General features: G+C 41.0%; 1 protein-coding gene across 4 annotated transcripts in view; it reads left to right on the top strand.

The window, feature by feature from the left end:
- Positions 1–26,550, top strand: part of galnt3 (UDP-N-acetyl-alpha-D-galactosamine:polypeptide N-acetylgalactosaminyltransferase 3 (GalNAc-T3)) — a 73,816-nt gene that overhangs the window by 12,795 nt on the left and 34,471 nt on the right. For 3 of the 4 annotated variants that reach the window (XM_041201699.1, XM_041201698.1, XM_041201697.1), the window contains exons 6-7: positions 8,330–8,447; positions 13,557–13,757. In XM_041201699.1, coding sequence (XP_041057633.1) covers positions 8,330–8,447; positions 13,557–13,757 — 319 coding nt within the window. Of the gene's footprint in view, positions 1–8,329; positions 8,448–13,556; positions 13,758–17,734; positions 17,985–26,550 lie in introns of those variants that run through there. The other variant, XM_041201700.1, reaches the window with a different exon arrangement.

Raw genomic sequence — 26,550 nt, 5'->3', positions numbered from 1 at the left:
CACAAAGGTAGTCGAGATTCTTAGTGTGGAAAGTCCTTGATCACAAAATGACGAGTGTACCATAAAACAGTAGCTAATAGAAATTTATTGTATAATTAGAAACAAACTGAATAAATTGGCAAACATGAATCACAACAAAAATGCATTATTGGTTTTGTTTGCCAGCACAAAATTTTAAGGAAAATGGAAACTAGAAATGTATAGAACCACGAGGATTACAACTTATTTAAAAGAAAATGTAGACTTTGTAGAACATTGTAGAAATAAGTTAATTCTGACCACCATTGAATACATTGATAGTGTTGGAAAAATAATAAAGCGATAGGTACAGCAAAAAATACAGTAGATTAATGGAACTGAAAGTAGCAGAAAAATAATAAGCTAATGCAACAAAAGTGCACTCAAATTAACAAAGAATGGTGGATTGTAAACTTAACTTACAGGCATCTACTTTTCTATTAATAGAGCAGTGGGAAAATGAGATGCCAGTGAATGGATCAATTATTAGCAAAGTAGTATTATAGTTTTTATGAACGCTAGTGTTAAATAGCCACAGCAATTCCATACAAACTATTATTTTTGATAGTATCCAAAATTGTGGTAAGCTGTTTAGGAGTTCTTTGTGTTAATAAAAAGGTGCTTAAGTTGCATTGATGCAGATGCTCCATAACTCAGTTTAAAAAAAAAAAAAGATTTTTGGGGATTTTTTTTGAAAGGAAGTTCCATCTTGTGGCTGTAAAAGTTGGCTCTACAATGCCACTGGTTTCAATACTACAAGAACCAGGAAGTCATAAAAATGGCAGGGGGTCCACTTCCAGTGACATCCTGTGTGGCTCGTTCCCATCACCATTTAAAGGACAATACTGTGTGCTGTGCATGCACCAGAAGAACCCTGAGTGGGCAGTTTTTAATGTCAGTCAGTATCAAATGTTGATTTGGCGTCCGACTTGCCATTTTTGACCTCATAGGTCCTCTCTTAATGCCCTCTCTCAAACATCCAGAGCTGAACATTGCTCAGGAGGGATCCCCACCTGTGTTGTTTAAAGGCTTCAGCATGGGACTTCCAGGTGAGGTGCTTTTGGCTTTTTTGCTGCTGTAGGGTTAGTGTAAGAACTGTTTACTGTGATGTTAGAAGAGCTCTCACAAGCTATTTGAGTCAGGGGGAGAGGTCCTAAACTTTTGCAAGGAGTTGTGAACGTTGAAGGCCTTTGAACAGAGCTTGCTGCCAGTAGGCACCTTATTGTCATTCCTTTTGAATGCCACAAGACGGGGAGATGGAGCCCAAGCAGCAAAGATGCAACGAAATTCATGCTGTAACAAGTTACATCATGGAGCAAACAACTGGTGTTCTCAAACAACAGTTCCATTATCTGGACCACTCGGGGATAGCCTTCGTTTACTCGCTGGAATGTACCTCTGAATTTATGGTGGCCTATCGTGTCCTGAGAGTGCCCTTGCCGTCAGATTTTTGGCGAACACCTTGGGAGGAGGAGGCATCTTAGACATCACTATCGCACTATATAGCTCATCAGACTCTGCTTTCCTGAAAATATTCCCTCATCGCTGTTGCTCCCCAATTCTCCACCTTACCATCCCTCTGCTACAAGCCATCATAGCACTGTCTAGTCAAAATCCTGAAGTAAAAAACACTACAGTAAACAATTCCCTAACAACTTTATCCACAAAATTTCCAATTATACATACAAAACTGAACTGTTCACTCTTGTGCTTACCTTTACCTCTTGTCTTGCATGTGTCTTTGCCTGGCATTTGTGAAGTAGTGCTACCTCAGTTGTTGCAGCATTGCTGGTGGATGGCTGCTGACTTTCAATGGGGGAGATTGCAATTGACTTTGCAGTTCACCTTCAATTGGCTTTGGCTCTTGCAGGACCGGCTTCAGACTCTATCACCATAACATGGAAGGTGGCAGTCTGGGTTGGCTGGCTGAGACATCAGCAGGAGCATTGGTCTAGTGGCAGTAATGGGAGCACAAATGCTGTCACCCTATGATACACAGCAGGTTTGTGCAAGTCAGCGCCTCTGCCGCTCCCCTCCGGTGGTGTATCTACAATCCTAGTAACCTGCTGAATCACTAATTGCTGGACTGCCGTGAGATCCTGAAAGTTCCTCTGAGCACTGGTATCCACAGTCATGAAGGCAACCGTTTTGATTCTCCATGATCAACATAGATCTCATGACCTTGGTCTGAGTTTCCACTGTAGCATTTTCCAGTGCTGCAATGGAAGTTGAGACATAGCCAGCAGATGCTGCATCATGGCTGAGTCATGGAGTTGGCCACAATTTTCAGACTAAAAAGGATGGACTCTAAGCTCTGTGCCAAGTTGAGTTGGGACTTCTCGCTGCTATTTGACAGTGACTACAGGCTCTAGGGAAGACCTTGCATTGCACCAAGCATTTGATGTGAATGCCCATCAGCCATTGCCCCATTTGAAATCCTCATCTGTGTCCTCTCAATCTGCACTGCACCCTTGGAAGAGCTGGCACAAGCACTATCCTTTCCCCCAACCTTGCTGAAGCCTATTCAAGCCTGATAACTCACACGTAGATCCCACCACTATACTACCCTTAAAGTATGGACGGTGCCAGTATCTGAACTGGAGCTGCAAGTGTTAGAACAAACAATGGTGCTTCTTTATCCAACATCTGTTCTTCTTATGCCTCATTGGCTGACCAGTGTCAGTCCTTGGCTATCAGAAAACGCAAATGCAGAACAGGGTTAGGTTGAGGGAAATAGGGTTTGGTGGAAAGCACAATGTGCATGGTCACAACATTTGCTGTTCTTCATACCAGATTATGGAAATTGAGAAGTTGCATAAGGCAAAAATGCACCACCATCATCGTGGATGGTTTCAAAAACACTGGTTGTGATAGGTCGTGACAGCCATACCGACAGTTTGGAGCACATCTTGTGTAAGGAGCTTGTGGTACAGCTGTGGCTGTATATAGCAGGCTTTCTCATTATGTACCGGCTTGTCCTGCAAGAGAGGGGGAAGGGTAAATGTGTTTTGCAGTGTGTTTGGGTGATGTACTCTCTTACCAGAATAGCTGGAAACATGTGGTAGCTGTGAGACATGGATATGAGGCTTGCAGTAGTGCCTAAATATGTGAAGCTGAGGTGGAACTTATGATAATTGCGAGTCTGATTGTTCATAGTGCAATTACGGTGGCGCAAGCTTAGTGCAGTGGGAAGGAAATGGCATTTCCTGACTAATTAGTTGGTCTATCCCTTCCTCGTTTTAAAAAAAAATAATGGGACAACCTTAGCATTCTTCCAGTCCTCTGGCAACTTGTCTGAGGATTGGAAAATTATGCTCAGAGTAATTAGCAAAATATATGGGATCCTGGGATTCGTAAATGAGGTATTGAAAGCAAGGGAGTCGTGCTCAATCTTTATAAAGCTCTGGATAGGTCACAATTAGAGCATTGCATCCAGTTCCAGTCATCACACTTTAGGAAGGGTCTGAAGGTCCTTGAGTGAGAGGCGATTGACCAGAATGGTTCTGGGGTTGAAGGACTTCAGTTACATGGTTAGGTTGGAGAAACTGCAGTTATACTGCTTGGAGCAAAGGAGATTGAGAGGAGATCGCTCAGACACATGATTATGACAGGTTTAGATCAGGCAGGCAAAACTTGTTCCTATTGGCCAATGGTATAAGGACAAGGGGGCATAGATTTGAGGTTTTGGGAATATGAAGAAGAACTTTTTACAGAGCGGTTATGACCTAGAACTTATTGCCAATGAGGGTGATAGAAGTATAATTGCTCTGTGGTTTAAAAAAGAGGGACATAAACTTTCAGAGGTATAGGGATAGAGTGGGGCAATGGGATTAAATGGATAGTTTTAGAGAACTGACATTGACTCAATAGGCCAAAAGGTCTCCTTCTGTACACATCAATCCCTCTACACCTCCATCCCCCACCAGGATGGTTTGAGGGCCCTTAGCTTCTTCCTCGAACAGAGGCCCGAACAATCCCCATCCACCACTACTCTCCTCCGTCTGGCTGAACTTGTTCTCCTTCAACTCCTCTCACTTCCTCCAAATGAAAGGTGTGGCTATGGGTACCCGCATGGGCCCCAGCTATGCCTGTCTCTTTATGGGGTATGTGGAACATTCCTTGTTCCAGTCCTACTCCGGCCCCCTTCCACAACTCTTTCTCCGGTACATCGGTGATTACTTCGGTGCCGCTTCATGCTCTCGTCGGGACTTAGAAAAATTTATTAATTTTGCTTCCAATCTCCACCCCTCCATCATTTTCACGTGGTCCATCTCTGACACTTCCCTACCCTTCCTTGACCTCTCTGTCTCAATCTCTGGTGATAGACTGTCCACCAATATCCATTACAAACCCACCGACTCCCACAGCTACCTCGACTACAGCTCCTCACACCCCGCTTCCTGTAAGGACTCCATCCCATTCTCTCAGTTCCTTCGCCTCTGTCGCATCTGTTCCGATGATGCTACCTTCAAAAACAGTTCCTCTGACATGTCCTCCTTCTTCCTTAACCGAGGTTTTCCACCCACGGTCGTTGACAGGGCCCTCAACCGTGTCCGGCCCATTTCCCGCGCATCCGCCCTCACGCCTTCTCCCCCCTCCCAGAAACATGATAGGGTCCCCCTTGTCCTCACTTATCACCCCACCAGCCTCCGCATTCAAAGGATCATCCTCCGCCATTTCCGCCAATTCCAGCATGATGCCACCACCAAACACATCTCCCCTTCACCCCCCCATCGGCATTCCGTGGGGATCGGTCCCTCCGGGACACCCTAGTCCACTCCTCCATCACCCCCTACTCCTCAACCCCCTCCTATGGCACCACCCCATGCCCACGCAAAAGATGCAACACCTGCCCCTTCACTTCCTCTCTCCTCACCGTCCAAGGGCCCAAACCCTCCTTTCAAGTGAAGCAGCATTTCACTTGCATTTCCCCCAACTTAGTCTACTGCATTCGTTGCTCCCAATGTGGTCTCCTCTACATTGGAGAGACCAAACGTAAACTGGGCGACCGCTTTGCAGAACACCTGCGGTCTGTCCGCAAGAATGACCCAAACCTCCCTGTCGCTTGCCATTTTAACACTCCACCCTGCTCTCTTGCCCACATGTCTGTCCTTGGCTTGCTGCATTGTTCCAGTGAAGCCCAACACAAACTGGAGGAACAACGCCTCATCTTCTGACTAGGCACTTTACAGCCTTCCGGACTGAATATTGAATTCAACAACTTTAGGTCATGAGCTCCCTCCCCCATCCCCACCCCCTTTCTGTTTCCCCCTTCCTTTTTTTTCCAATAAATTATATAGATTTTTCTTTTTCCACCTATTTCCATTATTTTTAAATATTTTAAAATCTTTTATGCTCTCCCCACCCCCACTAGAGCTATACCTTGAGAGCCCTACCATCCATTCTTAATTAGCACATTCGTTTAGATAATATCACCAACTTTAACACCTATGTGTTCTTTTGTTCTATTGTTGTTGACATCTTTTGATGATCTGCTTCTATCACTGCTTGTTTGTCCCTACAACCACACCCCCCCTCCACCTCTCTCTCTCTCTCTCTTTCTCTCTCTCTCCGCCCCCCACACACACACCTTAAACCAGCTTATATTTCAACTCTTTCTTGGACTCGAACTCAAGTTCTGTCGAAGAGTCATGAGGACTCGAAACATCAACTCTTTTCTTCTCCGCCGATGCTGCCAGACCTGCTGAGTTTTTCCAGGTAATTCTGTTTTTGTTCTGTACACATGTCCGTCCTTGGCCTGCTGCAATGTTCCAGTGAAGCTCAACGCAAACTGGAGGAACAGCACCTCATCTTCAGACTGGGCACTTTACAGCCTTCCGGACTGAATATTGAGTTCATCAACTTTAGATCATGAACTCTCTCCTCCATCCCCACCCCCTTTCTGATCCCCCTTTTTCCAATAATTTATATATATTTTTCTTTTCCCACCTATTTCCATTATTTTTAAATGTATTTCCATCCATTGTTTTATAGCTACCTTTTTAGCCTATTTTGATCCCTTCCCCCCACCCCACCCCCAATAGGACTATTGTCCTGCTTTCTATCCTTAATGTCACCATTAGCACGTTTCTTAGCTAATATCACCCCCGTCAACACCTCTTTGTCCTTTTGTCTATGACATCTTTTGGCAATCTCCACCTATCACTGGCCCTCTATCCAGCTCTACCTGTTCCACTCCCCCCCACCCCTTAAACCAGCTTATATTTCACCTCTTTTCTATTTTTCCTTAGTTCTCGTGAAGACTCATACAGACTCGAAACGTTAACTGTATTCCTCTCCGCAGATGCTGTAAGACCTGCTGAGTTTTTCCAAGTATTTTTGTTTTTGTTTAGGTCTCCTTATGTGCTATAATGACTCTGACCCTGTGCTGGGATCTCAAGGAGGAGGCAGAGATGGATCAACCACTTGGCATTTCTGGCTGAAGGTGGTTGCAAATGTTTCAGCCTTTCCTTTTGCACTGGGCTCCTCCATTATTAAGGATGGGGATGTTTGTGAAGCCATTTCCTCCTCTGGTTAGTTGTTCAATTGTCCACTGCCATTGATGACTGGATGAGGCAGGATGGCAAAGCTTAATTCTGATTTGTTGGTTGTGGGATTGCTATGTTTTGTTATTACATGCTGCTTCTACTTTTTAGTATGCTTGTAGTCCTGTGTTGTAGCTTCACCCAGTTGGCATCTCATATTTAGGAATACATGGTGTTGCTCCTATCATGCTCTCCTGCACTCCTCATTTAACCAGGGTTGAGTCTCTGACTTGATGATAATAATCAAGTGACAGGCATGTTGGGCCATGAACAATTCTGTTGCTGAGGCCCATAGTGCCTCATAGATGCCTGGTTTTGAGCTGCTAGTTCTGTTCTGAATCTATTCGATTTAGCAAGATGGTAGAATTTCACAATATAATGGAGGGTGTCCTCAATGTGAAGATGGACTTTGTCTCCACAGGAACTCCTAATAATACTAAATTGGGCTTATGTATCTGCGACAGGTAGGTTTGTGAGGAAGAGGCCTGTTAGGCTTTTGCATCTTGTTCTCCCACCACCTGACCCAGGCACTGTGCCTTTCAGGTATGTTGTTCCAGAATTGGCCAGTTTGGCCTGTAGTGGTACTACTGAACTCTTGGTGATGGACATTCCCCCATCCAGCGTACATTCTGTGCCTTTGTTACCCTTGGTACCCCTTCCAAGTGTTGTTCAATATGGAGAAGTACTGATTCATTGGCTGAGGGACAGCAGTAGGTGGTAATCAGTTGGAGGTTTTCTTGCCCATGCTTAACCTGATACCATGAGACTTCCTGGGGCCCAGCGTCAATGTTGAGGACTCCCAGGGCGATTCATTACCAACTGTATATTACTGTGCTGCCCACCTCTGGTGGGTCTGTCCTGCTGGTGAGTCAGGATGTACCCAGTATGATGATGGAGGAATGTGGAACATTAGCTGTAAGGTATGATTTGGTGAGTGTGATAGTGTCAGGCTGTTGTGCTCTCTCAATTTTAGCACAAGTCCTCAGATGTTGGTGAGGAGAACTTTGCAGGGTCGACTAGGGTGGGTGTGCCTTTGTCATTCCCAGTGCCTTGATCGATGCTTAGTGGTCTGCCTAGCTTTATTCTTATTCAACTTGTCCATCGTGTCTTGCTACAACTGAGTGGCTGACTGGACTGACCATTTCTGACTAAGAATTAGCTACATTGCTTTGGGTCTTTGCCAGACCAGGTAAGGATGACGTATTTCCTTTGCTAAAGGGATATTGGTGAATCAAATGGGTTTTTATGACAATCTAGTAGTTTCATGATCATTAATGAGACTAGCATTTTATTCTGAATTTTAGTTAATTAATTGAATTTAAATTCCTTCAATTGCTGTGATGAGATTTGAACTCTTGTCTCTGGAGCATTATTCACGGCCTCTGGACTACTAGTTCAGTAATGTTACCACTATGTTACTGTGCCCTTTAATACTATCTTTTAGCTGGTTCCCAAGGAAGCTTTCCTCTGGATACCTGAGGATGTGTAATATTTTATCTATTTCTCTTATTAATGTAACGCCATTGGGGGTACTATCACCACAGGGACTGCTGCAGTTCAAAAAGGTCTGCCACCTACTCATGGCACAAAAATACAACCTTGTTCATCACTCATAGCCTGCTACATAATTCTAATTTCACAATAGATAAACTGGGTGACCTTTTATTGGAGTTTTCTTCAGGAAGAAAGGCTGTCAGAATCTCAGCAATATAAGTTCTACAGCTCAGAAGATAATTAATATATTGTCTCTTAAACTAATTTTGCAGGTCACCAACGTTTGCTGGTGGGTTATTTGCTATCTCGAAACAATACTTTGAATTCATAGGCAGTTATGATGACCAGATGGAAATTTGGGGTGGTGAAAACATAGAAATGTCTTTCAGGGTAAGTATTATGATTTTAATATTGTTAATGCTGTTTGTTTAAAAGCTGCTTTTCCCCTAATTTTAATCTGCCAACAGGTTGTAACTTAAAACTGGTGACCTGTATATTAATTTGCTGACATTTATGTGTGATAAACACTTTGTTTCTGCTTGTGTCTCTTTCGTCTTAGATTGTTAGGTTGGAGTAGGCCTTTTACAGCACTCATCATCGATTGGTAAGAAATGAAATTTGAGCAAGATGAGTTGGCCACTCTGAGTATCTCACCAACAAGTGGGTGGTTGCAGAAGTGCCTAATTAAATTCAGGAATAAGATGTATCTGCTTAACTTGAAAATAAAAATAAAAACTGGGATTTATGTAGCACCTTTCACAACCATAGGGGGTCGCAAAGCACTTTATAACTAATTAAGTCATTTATTTTTTGAAATGTAGTCACTGTTGTAACATTGGAAATATAATTCATTATGGACCTTTCATTTATTTTGGTTCAGTTTGGACGGTCTACATTTTTTTCACGTACACAGAAGGAAAAGCATAAATTCATGTTGACTTCAAAGCTTAAGAGTACTGTTTTTGAGGATTTTAGTCATGCGTGGGATACGTAACAGGATAATTGGTGCGGAATAAGTTTGATTTGCAACCTTTAACCATACAATGAATATTCAATTTATGTGTAGCTGAATAACTACAGTAGAATGGCTGATTTAGAATATTGTGCTATATGTAATGTGCTACGTTAGTTATTGTCAGGCATGTTCACAGGGATATTGTATAATGCTTCATTCCATTGGCTTTCCATTGCCATACTATAACCTATAACTTGCACTTAGCACTTTTAAGTCCCACAATGCTGCACAAAGAAAGTGGATAAGTATTTGAAAATAAATGTAAAGGATATAATGAAAGGGTCAGCAATTGGATATCTCTTTGAAAGCTGGTGTGCTGTGACAGGCCAAATACCTGCTTCAGTGCTTCACAATAAGTATGAAAGCAAACATTAAGAAGGAGTTAGGCAAGGTGATTGAAGGTATACTTGAAGAAGTAGGTTTTGACAAGGCTTTGGAAGACACAGAAGGTTTGTAGCAAGGTGAATGATAGAAAGACCATTCCGGGATGCACAATAAGCCAGGCTTGGAAAAGCAAAGGACGCTGTAGTGTAAAGGGTTAACATCAAAAGCACATGAAGTTGATATAATGATGATGTAACACCACATGATTGAGTAACAGAGATTTGGAGGGAGCAGAAGCTCCAACCTTGTGCAGAGGTCTTAATATGTATGTAGTAGCTGTAAATAATGGTTTTAACAAACAACAGTCTCAAGCAGCTCACTTTGGGAGAATGGACAAGCCCCAAAGAACCCCATCTAGACCCTGAACCCACAACAAAACATGGTGGCAGCAGACAGCGAGTAAAAGACCTGGAAGACAAAACTCCAAGAAGCAGCTACAGACCAGGCAAGATCCTTAAAAGAAGTACAAAAGGAACAGATTCAAAACTCACCAAAAAGACCACTGCAGGTGCAGCACATGCAGGGTGAGACACAGACCTGGAGTCAAGATGGCAGTGAGCACAGACCAGAATCAACAAGTAACACCAGTGAAGCAGCAAAAATCCAGGGCTTGGTGCAACCATGGAATCCACACTACCACTCCCAGAACCATTCCAGAGGACTGAAGGCTCACAACAGGTTCAGCATAGGATAACCGGAGAAAGAGGTTTTCAATATATAGAACTGGTTTGCACAAAAAACAGCAAAAGGATACGCATTTGGAGCTATTGATAAGGACATAATAGCGAGACAGGGAGTCAATGAGACTTCAACTTCTAAAGTGCTGCAAGCATTTGATTCATATTTCAGCATTCCCAAAACTTAGCTATGGAAAGGGCAAAATTTAACACGCAAAGACCAAGCGAGAGCATGGATTCGTTCATCAATCTATATAGGCTGACAGAAAATTGTCGTTACGGAATATTGAGGGAGGAATTGATTTGTGATGACAGTATAGTTGGGGTCTTAATGAAGCTGTATCAGATCTCTCTTAAATGAGAGATTTAACACTAATCAAGTTGCGAGACAAATTGAGCTTGGAAAGCAAAATAGAGCATTTGTTCACGGGGAAGGCCAAGTCCCATGGAAAAGAATGTGAGAGGTGGTTCAGTGTGCCGAAGAGGGAAAGCACATCAAATCAGAAGTACGCCAATCGCTATCTTGAAAATGCTCTTGGTGTGGCGGGAAAAACCTGCAAGTAGGAAGAATGCCCAGCAGGTGGAGCCGAGTGCCACAGCTATGGAAAAATAGGACATTTTAACATTGTCGATCTGAAACAGGCTGCAAAAGAAGGAAAAATATTAAAGCCACGCCATATAGAAGAAATGGCAGAATCACAGTAAAAGGAAATAATTTTCCGGGGGAAAGTAAATGAAGTGGAAAATAAACATTGGAGTACTAAACTTGGAGTGGATGAACACCCCACTGAGTTCAAATTAGACATAGGCATGAGTTTCTATCTTATCCAATGGAGGAAAATGGCTTAAGCACATTACATTACAGCCTTTATCAAGTTACAAGGTCCATTGAAAGTTATAGGCCAACACATGGCAAAATTTGAAGTACAAAAATAAAGACATCATTGAACCTCTGTCATCCAGAATCAAGAATCTTCTTTACTCAGCAGGAAGACATGCTTAAAATTGAAGGTAATCTATAAAATTGATGAAGTTGCTGATGAACATTATAGCAGTACATTCGGGAATGAATTTCCAAGATTATTCACAAATATTGTATTACCCAAAGAGCTGATGCTAACCAACTTTCCTCTTTACACCAAGGAATGTCCCTCACCCACTCATGGACAAAGTCAAGAGTGAAATTGAAAACTGGTTATCTCACCAGTAACCATGCCAACAAAATGGTGTTCAGGAATGGTCCAAAAGCTCAATTAAGATCTGCGTGGGTTTAACTCAACTAAACAAATCAGTGGAACATGATCGACCTCATGTGATGACAGTCTTGTTAAATTTGCCAGGAGCACCTTTATTCACCAAATTAGATACAAACAATGGACTTTTGCATTTGCCTCTGGACGAATCCAGATTGCTGACCACTTTTCCAACACCATTCGGTCATTATTATTGCTTTAATAGATTACCATTTCAGAATTGCATGTGCTCCTGAAATTTTCCAGAGAACAATGTCTCAAACCCTGGAAGGTATGGAAGGAGTAATATGCCACATGGATAACATGCTTGTAAATGGCTCCATAAGAGAACAGCATGACCATAAAGTTGGAGCAGTCCTGAAAGTCATACAGGATGCAGGCCTAACATTGAATGAAAAATGTGCGTTTGCCAAACCCACGATTAAATTGCTAGGTCACATTGTAAACGCCTCAAATAATAGGCAAACAAAAAACAAAGACAAATGTGATCAGAGAGTTTCCACAACCAATAACAATACCTACACAACTTGAGCATACAACCTGATGCTCAACTTCTCCCGAGGCCATTATATAATATATGCATGCTCATTATTGTATATCTAGGTACAACAATGTTTCACTTTGACATGATATTTCCAGGTGGGGCATACCTGTGTTCTCGCAAAAGCAAAGGGAGTTTTGGCATTAAGCTCCAACTAAATTAATCTATGCTAATCTTGAACTTAAAAAAAAATGGAAATGGCATAACTGGAAAAGATTTCCACTGTGGTGTGATAATTTTGAGATTAAACTTCAACTGTGGTTGGTATCCTGAGTTACTTGCTAGATCTGGTTGGTGACTTTTGCAGTGTCAGAAAGTGTGCTGTGACTTCTTACACTTTTTCAAACACCTTCAGACAAGGTCTTTGGGTAATTAAAAAGTGTAACTAGAGGTTTGAATAATTCAAAATTCTTGGCTCCTGTATGAAACCTAACGATAGTACTAGGCAATAATGTATCTTGGTTCTTCTTTTGTTCTACAAATATAATCAATCTCAAGTTAACATGAGAACTTCTTGGCTCCAGTCCTAGATGAACAAGGGATTCGAATGTTCTGGTTACTGAATCACTGTATTAGACTTGATACAGGATTCTTTATACAGCTTGAAAGTTCTTTCTCAAAACTTCTTAAGCTAGATGGAATTTTATTATCCTATCTGCTTCAAAAGGTGCATCATTTCCTCTATGTAGTTGTGAAAAAAGAATCTCAATTAAGACAAAGCTATTAAGCATGGATGATAGACGCAGTTGTTCTGTCCTACAATGTTTTGTATATGTTTATGTTGAAACATGGATAAAATTATTGGCTGTTTGTATAGTATTCTGCTGTATTGTGCATTAGACATGTCATCTGCACAGTTGATTTCATTCTTAATTGAAACTATTTAGTGTTCTCTCTAAAATAAGCCAGAAGTTATTTTAGATTTAACTCTTAACATTTGACATTACAATAAAAAAACTCACATCTGTAGAGTGCATTTTTAAGTTGGAAAACATCCCAAGGCACTTCACAAAACTATAGTCAGGCAACGGTTGACAACGAACTTTGAAAGAAGTTAATAAAGTGACTAAGACCTTGGTCAAAGAGATGATTGTTAATCTAGACTATACCAAACCAGTTAATACAATTTATCAATTCAATGCCCTGTGGTTCCTTGTCCCATCTGCATCATTAACATGAGTGAGAGTTTAGTTCACTCAAAACCCATTCAATTACACAGAATTTAAATCTGGCTCAATATCTTCTTGATTTAAAGAATTGAGAATTCTTTATCTTCATGAAAGTCTTTAGCAAAGTTTTTTTTCCAGTTGTGAAGAGGAGCTACATGTCATTTACTTCAATAAACTTGCACCAAAGTATTACTATTTACTACGTATAAACATGTTTGTGTAACACTGATCATCGCTTTAACTTTTTTTGCAGAGATTCTCATGTCTGGGCAGGGTGATGGTCTTTTCTGAAAGACATCTTTTCACACAAGATTTTTCTATCAAATTCAGTCTAACTTGTTAACAGATGACTTTTTCTAATCAGCTGTTTCCAGATTCTAATTATGTATTAAGGTAGTTGCACTGAACTGTTAGCTGCTTTGTTTATTAATATATCAGTGCCTTTTCTTTTTACTAACAGGTTTGGCTGTGTGGTGGACAATTGGAAATTCTGCCATGTTCTGTAGTAGGTCATGTTTTTCGCACCAAGAGCCCACATACTTTTCCCAAAGGAACTCAAGTAATAGCTCGCAACTTGGTCCGTCTGGCAGAAGTATGGATGGATGACTACAAACAGATATTTTACAGACGAAACCAACAGGCAATGCAAATGTCTAAAGAGGTAGGTGGCATTGTTAAAATGAGTACTTAGGAATTACCCTGTATTATTGCAGTTTATATAGATTGCCTACCAATAGTTTATAGTTTTATTCATTTTTGGGGTTTAGAATTGTTGAAGATTTTCTAATAAAATGGTTAACAAAAATATATTAATGAATATTTAATACATCTATTCTCAAAAAAATGGTTTCTTGTACTACTTGTTTAACGTTTTGCTCAAGAAATGACATCCAAAACATGATGCATAAAGCACCATGGAGAAACAGGCTTGTAGTAATAATGTTATTGGTCTAACTTGTTTGGAGGATTGTGAATGTTTTTATTCGCCAGCATTTTAACCTTTATTTTTAAAAGGCTCATGTAAGTGCATAACTACAGCTAACTGAAATTTTAAAGAATACAATAATTCTGTAGCATCGCAACCTTGGTTCATAATTATATCTTCGTTGCAATCTATTTCAGTCAGAACATTCAAAAGGATTTTTTCTTTCTATTTATTTGTTGTGGTGTTGCTGACAAGGCCAGCATTTATTGGCTATCCCTGATTGCTCTTGAGAAAATGGTTGTATGCTGTCAACTTGAATTGTTGTAATCTGTAATATTGCTACTCCCTCAGTGCTGTTAGGTAGGGAACTCCAGCATTTTAAGCCAGCAATGATGAAGGAACAGTGTGTCACAGACAGAATGCATGTGCTCTCTCACTGCCCATAATCAGTATGTTTTGTCTTGAAAGAGGTGTGTATTCCAATTAAGTAATTTTGTAGCAAGCTTTCATGAGTTTAAAATAAAGGAGGTTATTAATTTCTCACATGCTTACCCCAAATTAACCAGCATTGCACACTTGCACGCACGCTCACGCACACACTTGCAAGCATGCAATTTAGATCATAATATTGTACTTCTACAGATTTCCGGTCTCCCATGTTGGCCGGTTTGGGTTTCTTGAATGGTTTCAGTGGCTTAAAGTTATAGTGAAGGGTTTACAGCAGATTGCGAGGTTTCCTGTACTCTACCATCTAGGAGGTAGTTCTCCAGTTGAAATTTGAAACAGGAACAGGCTGAGTACTTTGGCTGTTTGATGACAGGTTCTCCGGCTAACAACTGATCTTTCTTCAAAAGGCAAAGATGGCGTAGCCTTTCTTTGCGGTTGTTGTCTTGTTGGTATTCTTCTGCAGTCTATGCAGGTCTCTTCTGGGCCTTGGGATAATAAAGGATCTCAATATCAGAAGCCAGTTTTGCTCACATGGTAAATGTCCATTATCTACCCAGAATGGCGTAAAGCTAAAAGGCCAATGACATACAATAGGAGATAGATGGTGATTTTTCACACTTAATTGGATAACTGGTCTCATCAGCTTTATTTTGTTGAGCTGCAACCCTGGAGACAGAGTCTAGGAATCTAATGACTTTTTGAGTAAGTATCAAACAATGGTATGTGTGAATTCCAGAGTTAACATTTAACTTGATATGTCCATTTCAGGGGGAAGGTCTCCCAACCATGATTATTCAATTCAGGACTTTCTGGAAGCTTGATAGTCTGTGTTGAATAAGAATAGTTACCTGACCCCTTGACAGCCATCTTAACAGCTCAACAATGTCTATTTTAATTAAATAAAAGACTGTTCCAAAAGTTTCCACACAAGCTTAGTCCATGTGTAAAGCAATGAATATGATATGCCTTTGCTGGGCATGATGAGTGATATGTCTCCAAGTCAGACTTCATGGGGAGAATGGAGAGGATGGTATTCCAATGTGCCTACTGTCCATGTCCTTGGTGATAGAAGGCATAGGTTTAGAAAGCGTGGTCAAATTAGGCTTGATGAGTTGGAGTGGTGCATCTTGTGGATGGCACACACTGCAGACACATTACGCAGGTGGTAGAGAGAGAAAGAGAATGTTTAAGGCACTGGATGGGATGCCAGTCAAGCGGGTTGCTTTGTTCTGGATAGTGTTGAATTTCTTGAGTGTTTTTGGATATGCAATCATCTAGGCAAATGGAGAGCATTCCATCACACTCCTGGCTTGTGCCTCATCAATGGTGGACAGGCTTTGGGGAGTCAGGAGGTAAGTTACTCTCACAATAACCCAAACTCTGACCTTCACTTGTAGCCACAGTATTGATGTGGCTGAAAAGTTTCTAGTCAACAGTGATGCCAGAATATGGATAGAGGTGAATCAATCAGCCCTAGGATGTTGCTTTAGGAGTTCCTCAGGATGGTGACCTAAGCCCAACCATTTTTAGCTGATCCATTATTGACTTCAGAAATGGGGATGTTCTCTGATGACTGCATAATGTTCACCATTTGCAATTCCTCAGATACCAAAGCTGTCTGTGACTACATGCAGCAAGACCTGCATGTCACTCAGCCCAAGCCTGAATGCTAAGTAATATTCACACCACACAAGTGTCACTTAATGACCATCTCCAACAAGACAAAATCGAACCATCTCCCCTTGGTATTACCATTGCTGAATCCCCTGCCATCAACATCCTGGGGATTACCTTTGATCAGAAACTTAATTGGACTAATCACATAAATACTGCGGCTGCAAAAGCAGGTCAGAGGCCAGGAATTCTGTGACAAGTAACTCGCTTTCTGACTCCCCAAAGCTTTTACACCATCTTGAAGGGTGATGGAATGCTTTCCACTTGCTTGGATGAGTGTAGCTCCAACAACACTCAAGAAGCTCAACATTTTCCAGGGCAAAGCAGCCAGTTTGATCACTCCATTCACCGCTTTAAACACTGCCCCTGCACCACTGTAGCAACTCTTAAAGACGCGTTCAACAGCAACTCCCAAATCAGTGACTTCTACCATCTAGAAGAACAAGGGCAGCAGATGTTTGCGAACACCACCACCTGCAAATTCCCCACATTGTCTCACTTTGTCCTGACTTGAATTCCCATCATTGGATCAGAATCATGAAACAATTTAAATTATATCTGGAAGGATCAATGCAACTTTTTGTTCGTGATTTTTCTCAAAAGGGTGTAACTTTTCCATCTTCCCAAACAAATTTTCATAGTTCCCTTTGAGTAATATCATCAGTCCAATCCTTCGATCATTGCGCTGCTTTTTCTGTTACAATACTGACTTTTAAATGGAAATGATAAATATTTGGTTCATTTTTACTTGTTTTCTAAATTGTGCTTGGAAGGTAATTTCAGCAGCCTTTGCTTTTGACTATCGAAGCATTTGTTTGCTGATGCTAGCTAAATTGTGCATTTGCTTTCTCTCCTAGTTTTCCAACTTTAAACCAAATCTAAATTTTTTTGTACATCTTAACTCTTTAATCATTTTCTTCGTTTTAAGGCTTCTTTTTTTCTTCCCCCACTCCTTCCCTGCATTTTCTCTCCTGAGTCTTTACCACACAAACAATTCTATTTGCATGACCAGTTGTACCCTGGTGATTGAATTAAAAGTGTGTCGGCATGGAGAGGGCTTAATATAACACTGCTTAATTGTTCAAACCCTTGTATGATAGTACCTCATCTCTTTGATTTCCCAATTGGCTTCTCTTTCCCCTCCTCTTGTTTCTCGGATCAAGTGCATGGTTCAATTTAGGTATCCAAGAAGGTAGAAAACTGTGAATATGATCCAAGGCTTAACCATTCTGAAGCAGTGCCAATATGAACGCTACTGTGTTTAGAATAAGTAACATTGATTTCTGTTACACTCCAGCTTTTTTCTCCACACTTCCTTAATCCCCTTTTCCCTGCCACCCTTCACCCTTGTCTCCAACAAGTGTTCAAGTTTATTAGTTTATAGCTTTTAATAAGGCAAGGTATATGACAATTTAAATAGAATGTTTGCTTAGTTTTTTGCTTGTTCCTGATTTTCAATTGAAATATCAGGCCAAATTATAACATCGTTCATGAGCTTTCATGAGTCTTTAGATTTGGTATCACAATACTAAGTGGTGAATTTTCACTGTTGTTTACAGTTATTCAATAAACTTTTCTGAATTTTTAATTAGATCTACACTCGTTTTGGTGGTATTTTTATGTTCCACATGAGCAACTATTTGAAATCTTTATTCAAAACAATTATCGAAGGCTGGTGGTTTACAAACGTCAAGACACTTTGTATTTCAAGTGTGAGTGAGTCATGTCAGTAGTCTACTTTCTGTAACTTTGCAGCTTCCAACTTGTAATATAAATGGAAGAGTGCATGCCTGAACATGTGGCTTAATTCTGATAGACTATTAAACTTGTTTTTTTCCCCAATTCTTGACCGAACATGATGTCCAGACACATCTATATGAATTGCCCTCTTTCATGTTGGTTTATAAATTATGAATTGCAGGATTTACACTTGGTATCACCATAAAAGCCATTGAAGCACATTTTACATCATATATACATGGATCAAAATGAAGGTTGTACATAAGACATGAAACAAAAAACAAAAGGATCAAAGGTTCACATAACTGTCAGCAGAAATGTTATTTTGGAGCTATTTAAATACTATCAAAAATGTCAGCACAAGAACAATGGGCCAAATGGCTTCCTGTTTCTTTTATTCAGAGGAGCAGAAATTTTCCACAGAGAACCACAAGGAACAGGTGAATTATAAATTTTGCAGTGAAGTGGAATCGCCCATATACCGCGTACTTCCTTGTACCACTCGCATTCCCATTTCCCTTCCAACTTCACTTCCTTTTGTAGCTGACCAGAAATAAAAGTCCAAATGTCACTTACAAAACAACATGAGAAATAGGAGCAGACATGCGCCATACAGCCCATCAAGTCAGCTCTGCAATTCAAGAAGGTCATGACTAAAATTCTAAATGAGCTTCCTTTTTCTGTCCTATTCACATATCCTTTGATTCCCTTAGTGCCCAAAATCTTTTGGTCTCTATCTTGAATATATTAACCAACTGAGCATCCACAGCCCTCTGTGTTGAGTTTTCTAAAGACTCACAACGTCTGAGAGAAGAAATTACTGTTCATTGTTATGACCACAGCTGGTGTTAATTGCTGCGCATATCAAATTCCAGAGGGAAACTGTGCTTAAGGGCCACAACCTTTAAGATGTACCGATCTCAGCAGTAAGAGGTCCAGTAACATTTTGGGTTTTTAAAAATTAAAAGCTTTATTTACAAAAAAAAACTTAAGCACACAAGATTACAGGTACACAATTAAGGTTAGCCTTACAAAATGTTACCCAAAACTTTACTTGATCAAACCCACAAGTAAGTGACTTCTAGGCAACACTCCCTTCTAGATATTTAAGTATGGAATCCAGTAATATCACAGAAGGCAGACTGCTGTAGCTTCAAATAAAGGTGCACCACATGACCAGTACCCTCTTCAACTTTATGGAATTAACTTCAGAATAAAAATGCTTGCTGCAGCCCAAGACTTCTCAAATGCTCCAACAGTTCCAGCTACTTCCAGCCATCTCCAGCTTAACAGCTATACAGCCATCTGCAGCTTAGCAGCCAAAAACCAGCTATCCACAGTAACTCTAATATACATTTTTCCCCTTTCATCTCGGTCCCATTTTTTTTCACATCCCTTTGAAACTTAAACTCTTCCAAATATAAGATTTTTCATGTTCTCATCTTGTCTTTGCTTTAGGTCAATAAAAATATAATATTCCTGCTACTATTTACATCTGGACTCCAGCAAGATGCATACATTGTTCTTGTTACCTCTGATTACCCTTTGAAATTCAAACAACCTCTCAGCTTATTTAAAAATGCAAACATTAGATCTAATCTGTTTACTTGTACCTCAGACTTAACACCTTTAACTCTTCATGTTTCCAAATCCCCAGACAGCCTGACTCCTATCAATCTCTTGCCAAGCTTAATTAAATCACACACACCCAGCATTTTTATTTTCAGAAACTCATAATGTTTCCCAAAATATAAAAAAAAATCCATTCTCACATCATCTCAATCCCTTATCCTAAGAATGAGACCGTTAGTTCGAGACTCTCCAGCCAGGGTCATCCCTATATATAAAAGAAATATATGTTTCAATGAGCTCACCTCCTAATTCTTCTAAACACAAAGGAACTTAGTCTCATTTTACTCAGTCTGTTCTTATAGGATGACCTGGGAATTGATCTAATTAAATAAAAGCTAAACACTGTGGTTGCTGGATATATGAAATAAATACCAAAAGATTTGGCAACATCTGTGCAAAGAGAAACAGAGTTAACGCTTCAAGTCCAGTATGACTCTCCTTGGGTCTTAGTTTTTCCAGAACTTTGTTTTTATATCAATCTAATCAACTTTTATTGCACCCCCTCATCCTTCCTGAGGAATGCAGTGATTCTGTCATGATGAGAAATTTGGCATTGTACTTGGGTGGATGGTAGAGATTGAGGATTTTAAATGAGATGCAAGATTGGTGGATCAAGATGAGATGCTCTAAGGAGCAGAAGGTGCCAGAGGAGTTGGGACAGATTAAGGTTGGACTTGGTGATCAGCTACAACATCACTGCTGTGGTTTGAATGGGGCGAGTGGGGCAAGTGGTGCAATGTAAAGTCAAGTGGGGAAGTTTCACAAAGGCGTTGTTCAGACGACTGCCAAAGAACCAAGGAATAGTGACTGCTGATATGTTATGTTGCCTGGGGTTGCATATCATTACAGGAGTGAAATTCTTTTAATTTCTTGAAAATTATGGCATTCACACAAGGTGCTGTAAGGCAATATGCATGGAGTCAATGACATCCAACAGCACTCGGAAGCTAGCAAACAGTGCCGACCCATGTGCTCACTCCACTTACTGCTTCTCTTAAAAATATAAGTCAGTTGAGGTCACCTAGGAGGCATGGTTAGCAGCAGGAGTGTGGTGCCACACTCATGGATACAATGTAGGAAGTGATTTAATGACCTAAGAAAGTGAGAAAAGTGAGAGAAATGGTACATTTGCTACATCCTGATGTATGTATCACCCCAACTCTGTTTCTCTACCATCTCAAACTTGCTCCAGCACATTACACCTTACACCAATATACCTAGCAGGTGCACCTATCCATCTTTGTCTTTGCACTTTCTCATAACCCCATCTATCCATCCATCATTGATCCTCTCCCTAATCCATGTGTAATCTCATGCCTCTCATACACACTTTGGCAAATGCTCTCCATCCATCCATTTAACACGTGCCATAATACTTGTTCATAGGTCGTCTTTGCCTTTTTAGAGGAGAAGACAACACAGGACACGAGGAAAGGGCAGAGAACAGGAGGTGGTTTGCTAGCCATTTGTAGCTAACAGAATCTCACAGAATCACAGTGCAGAAAAGACCCTTCGGCCCATCAAGTCTGCACCGATACGTGAGAAACACCTGACCTACCTACCCAATCCCATTTACCAGCACTTGGCCCATTGCCTTAAATGTTATGATGTGCCAAGTGCTCATCCAGGTACTTTTTAAAGGCATAGGCAGCCCGCCTCCACCACCTTCCCAGGCAGTGCATTCCAGACCGTCACCACCCTCTGGGTAAAAAGGTTTTTCCTCACATTCCCCCCCTAAACCTCCTGCCCCTCACCTTGAATTTATGCCCACTTGTGACTGACCCTTCAACTAAGGTGAACAGCTGCTCCCTATCCACCCTGTCCATGCCCCTCATAATCTTGTACACCTTGATCAGGTCGCCCCTCAGTCTTCTCTGCTCCAATGAAAACAACCCAAGTCTATCCAACCTCTCTTCATAACTTAAATGTTTCATCCCAGGCAACATCCTGGTGAATCTCCTCTGCACCCCCTCCAGTGCAATCATATCCTTCCTATAATGTGGTGACCAGAACTGCACACAGTACTCCAGCTATGGCCTCACCAAGTTTCTAAACAATTCCAACATGACCTCCCTACTTTTATAATCTATGCCTCGATTGATGAAGACAAGTGTCCCATATGCCTTTTTCACCATCCCACTAACATGCCCCTCTGCCTTCAGAGATCTATGGACACAGACGCCAAGGTCCCTTTGTTCCTCAGAACTTCCCAGTGTCATGCCATTCATTGAATACTTCCTTGTCAAATTACTCCTTCCAAAGTGGAGAGGAGGAGATTCTGGAAATCTGTGGTCTTGGTGTGCATGGCCATTGGAGATGGGACCTCCCAGCTACATGTGAAGAAGTTTTAAATATCATTCAGCCACGGCATACCACACTCACTCATGTTAGCCAGCGTTTACTCCAAGCTGCACGGGTGTGTGATTGTGCAACCAACAGGCCACAAACAGATGTTAGTCATTTAAAGGGTGTGCATGTGTAGATGCATGACTGCCTTATCGGCAGTCTACTACTTAATGCATGAAACATGCAGCGCACTGCAAAAGGAAATTAGAGGAAACTTTACTGTTGGTGTTATGTCAGCAGTGCTTGAAATATGATTATGTGCACAATGTCATGAAAGGTTCTTATCTTTGTCAGTACTCTTTTGTTCCTTTATCTCCCTCTGAGTGGTCTTTTCTCCAGCAAGAGGCAGCCCAGTTGGCTGGCAACAGCAATGAGGTGGTGCATCTTCAGAGGGAGTTACCATCACAGAACTAATGCAAACAATCTTGGTAGTTCAGTTACATTCACTTTGGTAGGGCTAGTAAGGCAGATAATTGAGCTTTCACCTAGTGACTCACACATCACTAGTGGGCAAGAAGACAGGGATGGAAGTGGAGTGTCTGCTTCTGATGACCCAGGACGCTCCAAGCTCTGCTCAGCTGGATGCAAATGCTAAACCTTGGGGTCTGCTGATGAACAGGATACTTCTGGAACAATGACAGACAATGTGCAATGTACTGGTAGGAGTTCTAGCACACCATATAGTAGCAGAGAGATTGGAAGAATCCATTTCAAGCATGACTGGCACAATGTTGAAGGCCTTCCTGATGTCTTTGTCTATGGATAGAGTAGCAACCCACATGAACAGCAAATAAATGAATGTATGTGGGCATTTACTCCGGTGATTTGCATACTTACCACTTTAACTAGGATATCTAATACTCTAGCTTTGGCTGTTCATTGACCCACTTATCAGCAGCAAAGTGTTCTCCAGCTCATTGGTGGCAGAGAAATGTTGTTGGACCATGAGATGGATGCTGGTGAAAGATGACATAGAAGTGGGGACTTGGCACAAAGCACTTCCACTTCTCACCTGTTGGTTCCCAATCTCCTCTGCAATACCCCTCCCCCTCGCTTCCCACCCACCATTATCAGACCCTTTAAAGTGTGAATGTTAACCTTTTTATCTGATTTGTTTAATAAGTAAATTACATTAAATCGATGAAAATGTCAGATAAATCTAATTAAAAAAAATTAAAAAGTCAGATTAGCATTCTTAACCATTTAACACTTGAAAGGTTCCTTCGGTGCCGGCAGCCTCATTAAGTATTTATGAAATGAGAGGAGGTGCCTTAGCACCTGGAAATATCAGCCCTAATCTTTTTCTGTACAAATTGTTCAAAATTCTCACTTGTTTCTTACTTGCCATTTAAATCTGCAGGCTGGTGATCGAAATTCTGAGACCTGCAGGGACGGGGGCAGGGGGGTGGAACTGTACATTAGTTCCCTATAGTTTCTAGACTTGGGGTGCTACGGTGCAAATATCCGGAAGTTGCTGGGCCTCCAATGTGGAACAACAGATACTGAGCACATCGCTGTTATTGGCACCGCAAAATCAGGGCCAATGAAATTGACAATCTGCTTTCATATATGGGGTTGCTTTCATATATCTTAATATGCTGCAGTTTAATGCAGAAATGCCGGTTTGAGCCAGCTTCCTGATGAGCTTGCGTTTTTCCGGGATTTCACCTCCCAACCACACCACGCACTTCCCACCTTAAAATTCTTATGATGATTTTAAAGGTGAACTTTTATAACTGGCTTGAAAACAAAGTTATATCATTGATAGGCATTGAAAATTTAAAGTTCCCATACTTTCATTAAAATGTCCTCAGTAAGATCGGCTTCCATCAGATAATTTTCTAATTATTAGAATACCTCCAAAAAAACTGTTGGATTTCTGAAATTGGATTTTTTTCAGTTTGAAATATAGTGCATAATAAGAAATGGTTACAATGTGCATTCATTGTTGGATAGAAAGGTGTTCAATTGTAACTATTATTCCCATACTCCAAAGTTTAAACAAAAATCTATTGAACTCAATCTTTTGAATACAGAAGACCCATTGGATATGGTTCATTACCCTTTTGCTACAAAAGTTTTTTTTTTTTTGCTGGCACAAGTACAAAGGCTTGCATTTTGGTTCAGTTCTCCTGTGGGTGAGCAGCAGTTTCTTCTGGGTCTTGGGAAAAAGACCTATCAATCCAAGTTGTGATGGGTCAAGTGACACACTTTATTCTATTCTCAGCTAGTCAATTCTGAGGTAAAATTGTAGCAGAATGAAAAAGGGTTTTGAAAATATAAGTTTGTATGGTTTTATTTAGAGTAAAACATTGTATAAAAGTGAATTGTGCAGTTGTCTTTACATTGTCGTGTGAAATTGTCTTTGTTCTTTGGCACAGGACATGATGTGTTTTTGACTTTGCTTTCAGTCTCGATTGTAAGACTAGATTGTAAGGCTTGCTGTCTGACCTAGTATACAAATATGGAAAGGTCAGGAGCATGGCGAAGAAGGTGATATACATTGGGGAGCTAGGACACCATTATTTCACCCCATTCTTTACTTTGAAACTATCAGAAGTGGAGCCACCAAAATATACAGTGCAGTGCATATTGTCATGGAAGGAGCGGATGAGACTGAAGAGATTTGGTGGACTGTCAATTTTCCCCAAAATCTTGCTGAGTACTGCTCTGCTGATGGTGTCAAAGGCCTTGTTGAGATCTCCAAAAGTAACGTAAAAAAGTATACTCTCTTCCCTGCACTTCTCTTGTAGCATCCATATAGAGAAGATCCACAGTAGATCTGCTGGCACAGAAACTGCACTGTGCCTCCCAGTACCCTTGATCTGCAAGTAGATGGAGTCTTTTAAATATGACCCTAGCAAAGGTCTTACCCATGACCCGAAGGAGTGAGATTCCCCTGTGATTGTTACAGCCTCCTTTGTTGCCTGTATAGTATGCTGATTTTTTACATGACACTTCTCCTGTAGAACAGAGCCTACCTTCCAATAGAGAAGGCGAAGTTCATGAAGGTATGACAATAGATAGGACTTTGTGCTTGAGCAGTTCAGCTGGGATTCCATCCTTTCTGGTGTCCTTCTGTTTGCTAAGCATCCAAGGCCACCTTAAGCTCAAGTGATGAAGACAAAAATAAATCTCGTCCTGATCACAGAACTCCTCTACATGCTGCTGATGCTGCTCTGGTCGCCCACACAGAAACTAAGCTAGAAATATTAATGAACTGTCTCTCCCATATAACTTGCTCTCTCTGACTATAGGTATCAGGAAAATTGTGGTAATGGGCCAAGGTGTTGCGTTGCAGACCCTGATCAACACCTTTGTGGAAGTGGTTAGCAAACATTGCTACCTCGGATCTATGGTGACACACAATCTGTCCCTTGATGCAGAACCTGATGTGCACGTAGGGAAAGCAGTCACCACCTTTGGCCAACTCTCAAAACACAGATGGAACAGCATCAAGGTGAACCTTGGGCCAAGCTAATGATTTATAAGGCCTGTGTTCTCAGCACCTTGCATGGCTCTGAAACATGAACAACTTACAGCTGTCAAGAAAAGAAGCTCAATAATTTCCAACTTCTCTGTCTGTGATACATTATGGATATATCTTGGCAGAACAAAATGATGAATGCAGCAATCCTCTCAAAGGCAGAGCTCCCAAGTTTGTTAGCACTCATCAAGCAGAGGCAACTTTGTTCACTCGTGCATTTCCACAGAATGGAAGATGGTACAAACCTGAAGATAACTTGTATGATGAAGTAGCCAGAGCCAAATGCCCAATAAGTCACCCAAAGTTCCATCTCAAAGATGTTTGTAAACTTAACATGATGTCCCTCGACATCAATTATCATGCTTGGGAGTCACTAGCTGATGAGAGAGGAAAATGGTGACACCTCCTGTGGGCTGGCATGCACCATAACCAGTGGCAATAGCAGTTTGGCAACAGATGCAAACATGAAAGTAAGAACCCACAATGAAACTCGGTAACTTCATTTCCAGCACCAGTGGTAGAACTTGCCTCTCAAGGCTTGGCTTCTTTAGTCCTCAAGTGCACCATATGTGAAGGCACTCCACCTAATGTTTGCTGTGTGTCCATTTTTCATAGATGGAATGATGCAGGCAAGAATCTTTGGCACAGTTTTAGTCTGGAAATGGTTTGTGGCTAGCTGCAATGCAATAACTTGAAGTACTGTTGATTTAATGAAAATGTTCACATGACCATGTGCCCTTTGAAATCATTAAACTTCATAAGCTTCTTATTGGATTGTAATAAACTTGGTGTACCAGACAGGTTTCATGTTAGAAACAGTGAACTTTATTTACAGAGCTGCTGATAAAGCTACATGCTTGTGCCAAGACCAAGGAGAGAAAGCTCCATTCCTAAGACTACCCAGCTGATTTGTCTGTACAGTCACATGATCCCCATAACAATATGAAAGGTTTTACTTACAATCACCACATTCCTCTCTTTTGAATTATGTTTTACCTCTCTTATTTACAAAAATATCTTAACCCATAACATAAACAAATATATACAGTTCATGCAATTATCGATTACGTCTTTGAGGTAGTTTTCTGATTTAGGTAGAGCAATGCAACTCTACAACTTGAAATTCTTCCATTGGATCGACATGACCAGGAATGGCAGCATCAGGGACATCCTTAGACAATGGAAGTTCAGAATTATTTATGT

Source organism: Carcharodon carcharias, chromosome 12, assembly GCF_017639515.1.
Source record: "Carcharodon carcharias isolate sCarCar2 chromosome 12, sCarCar2.pri, whole genome shotgun sequence".
Lineage (NCBI taxonomy): Eukaryota > Metazoa > Chordata > Chondrichthyes > Lamniformes > Lamnidae > Carcharodon > Carcharodon carcharias.
This window is presented reverse-complemented; position numbering and strand designations above follow the sequence as displayed.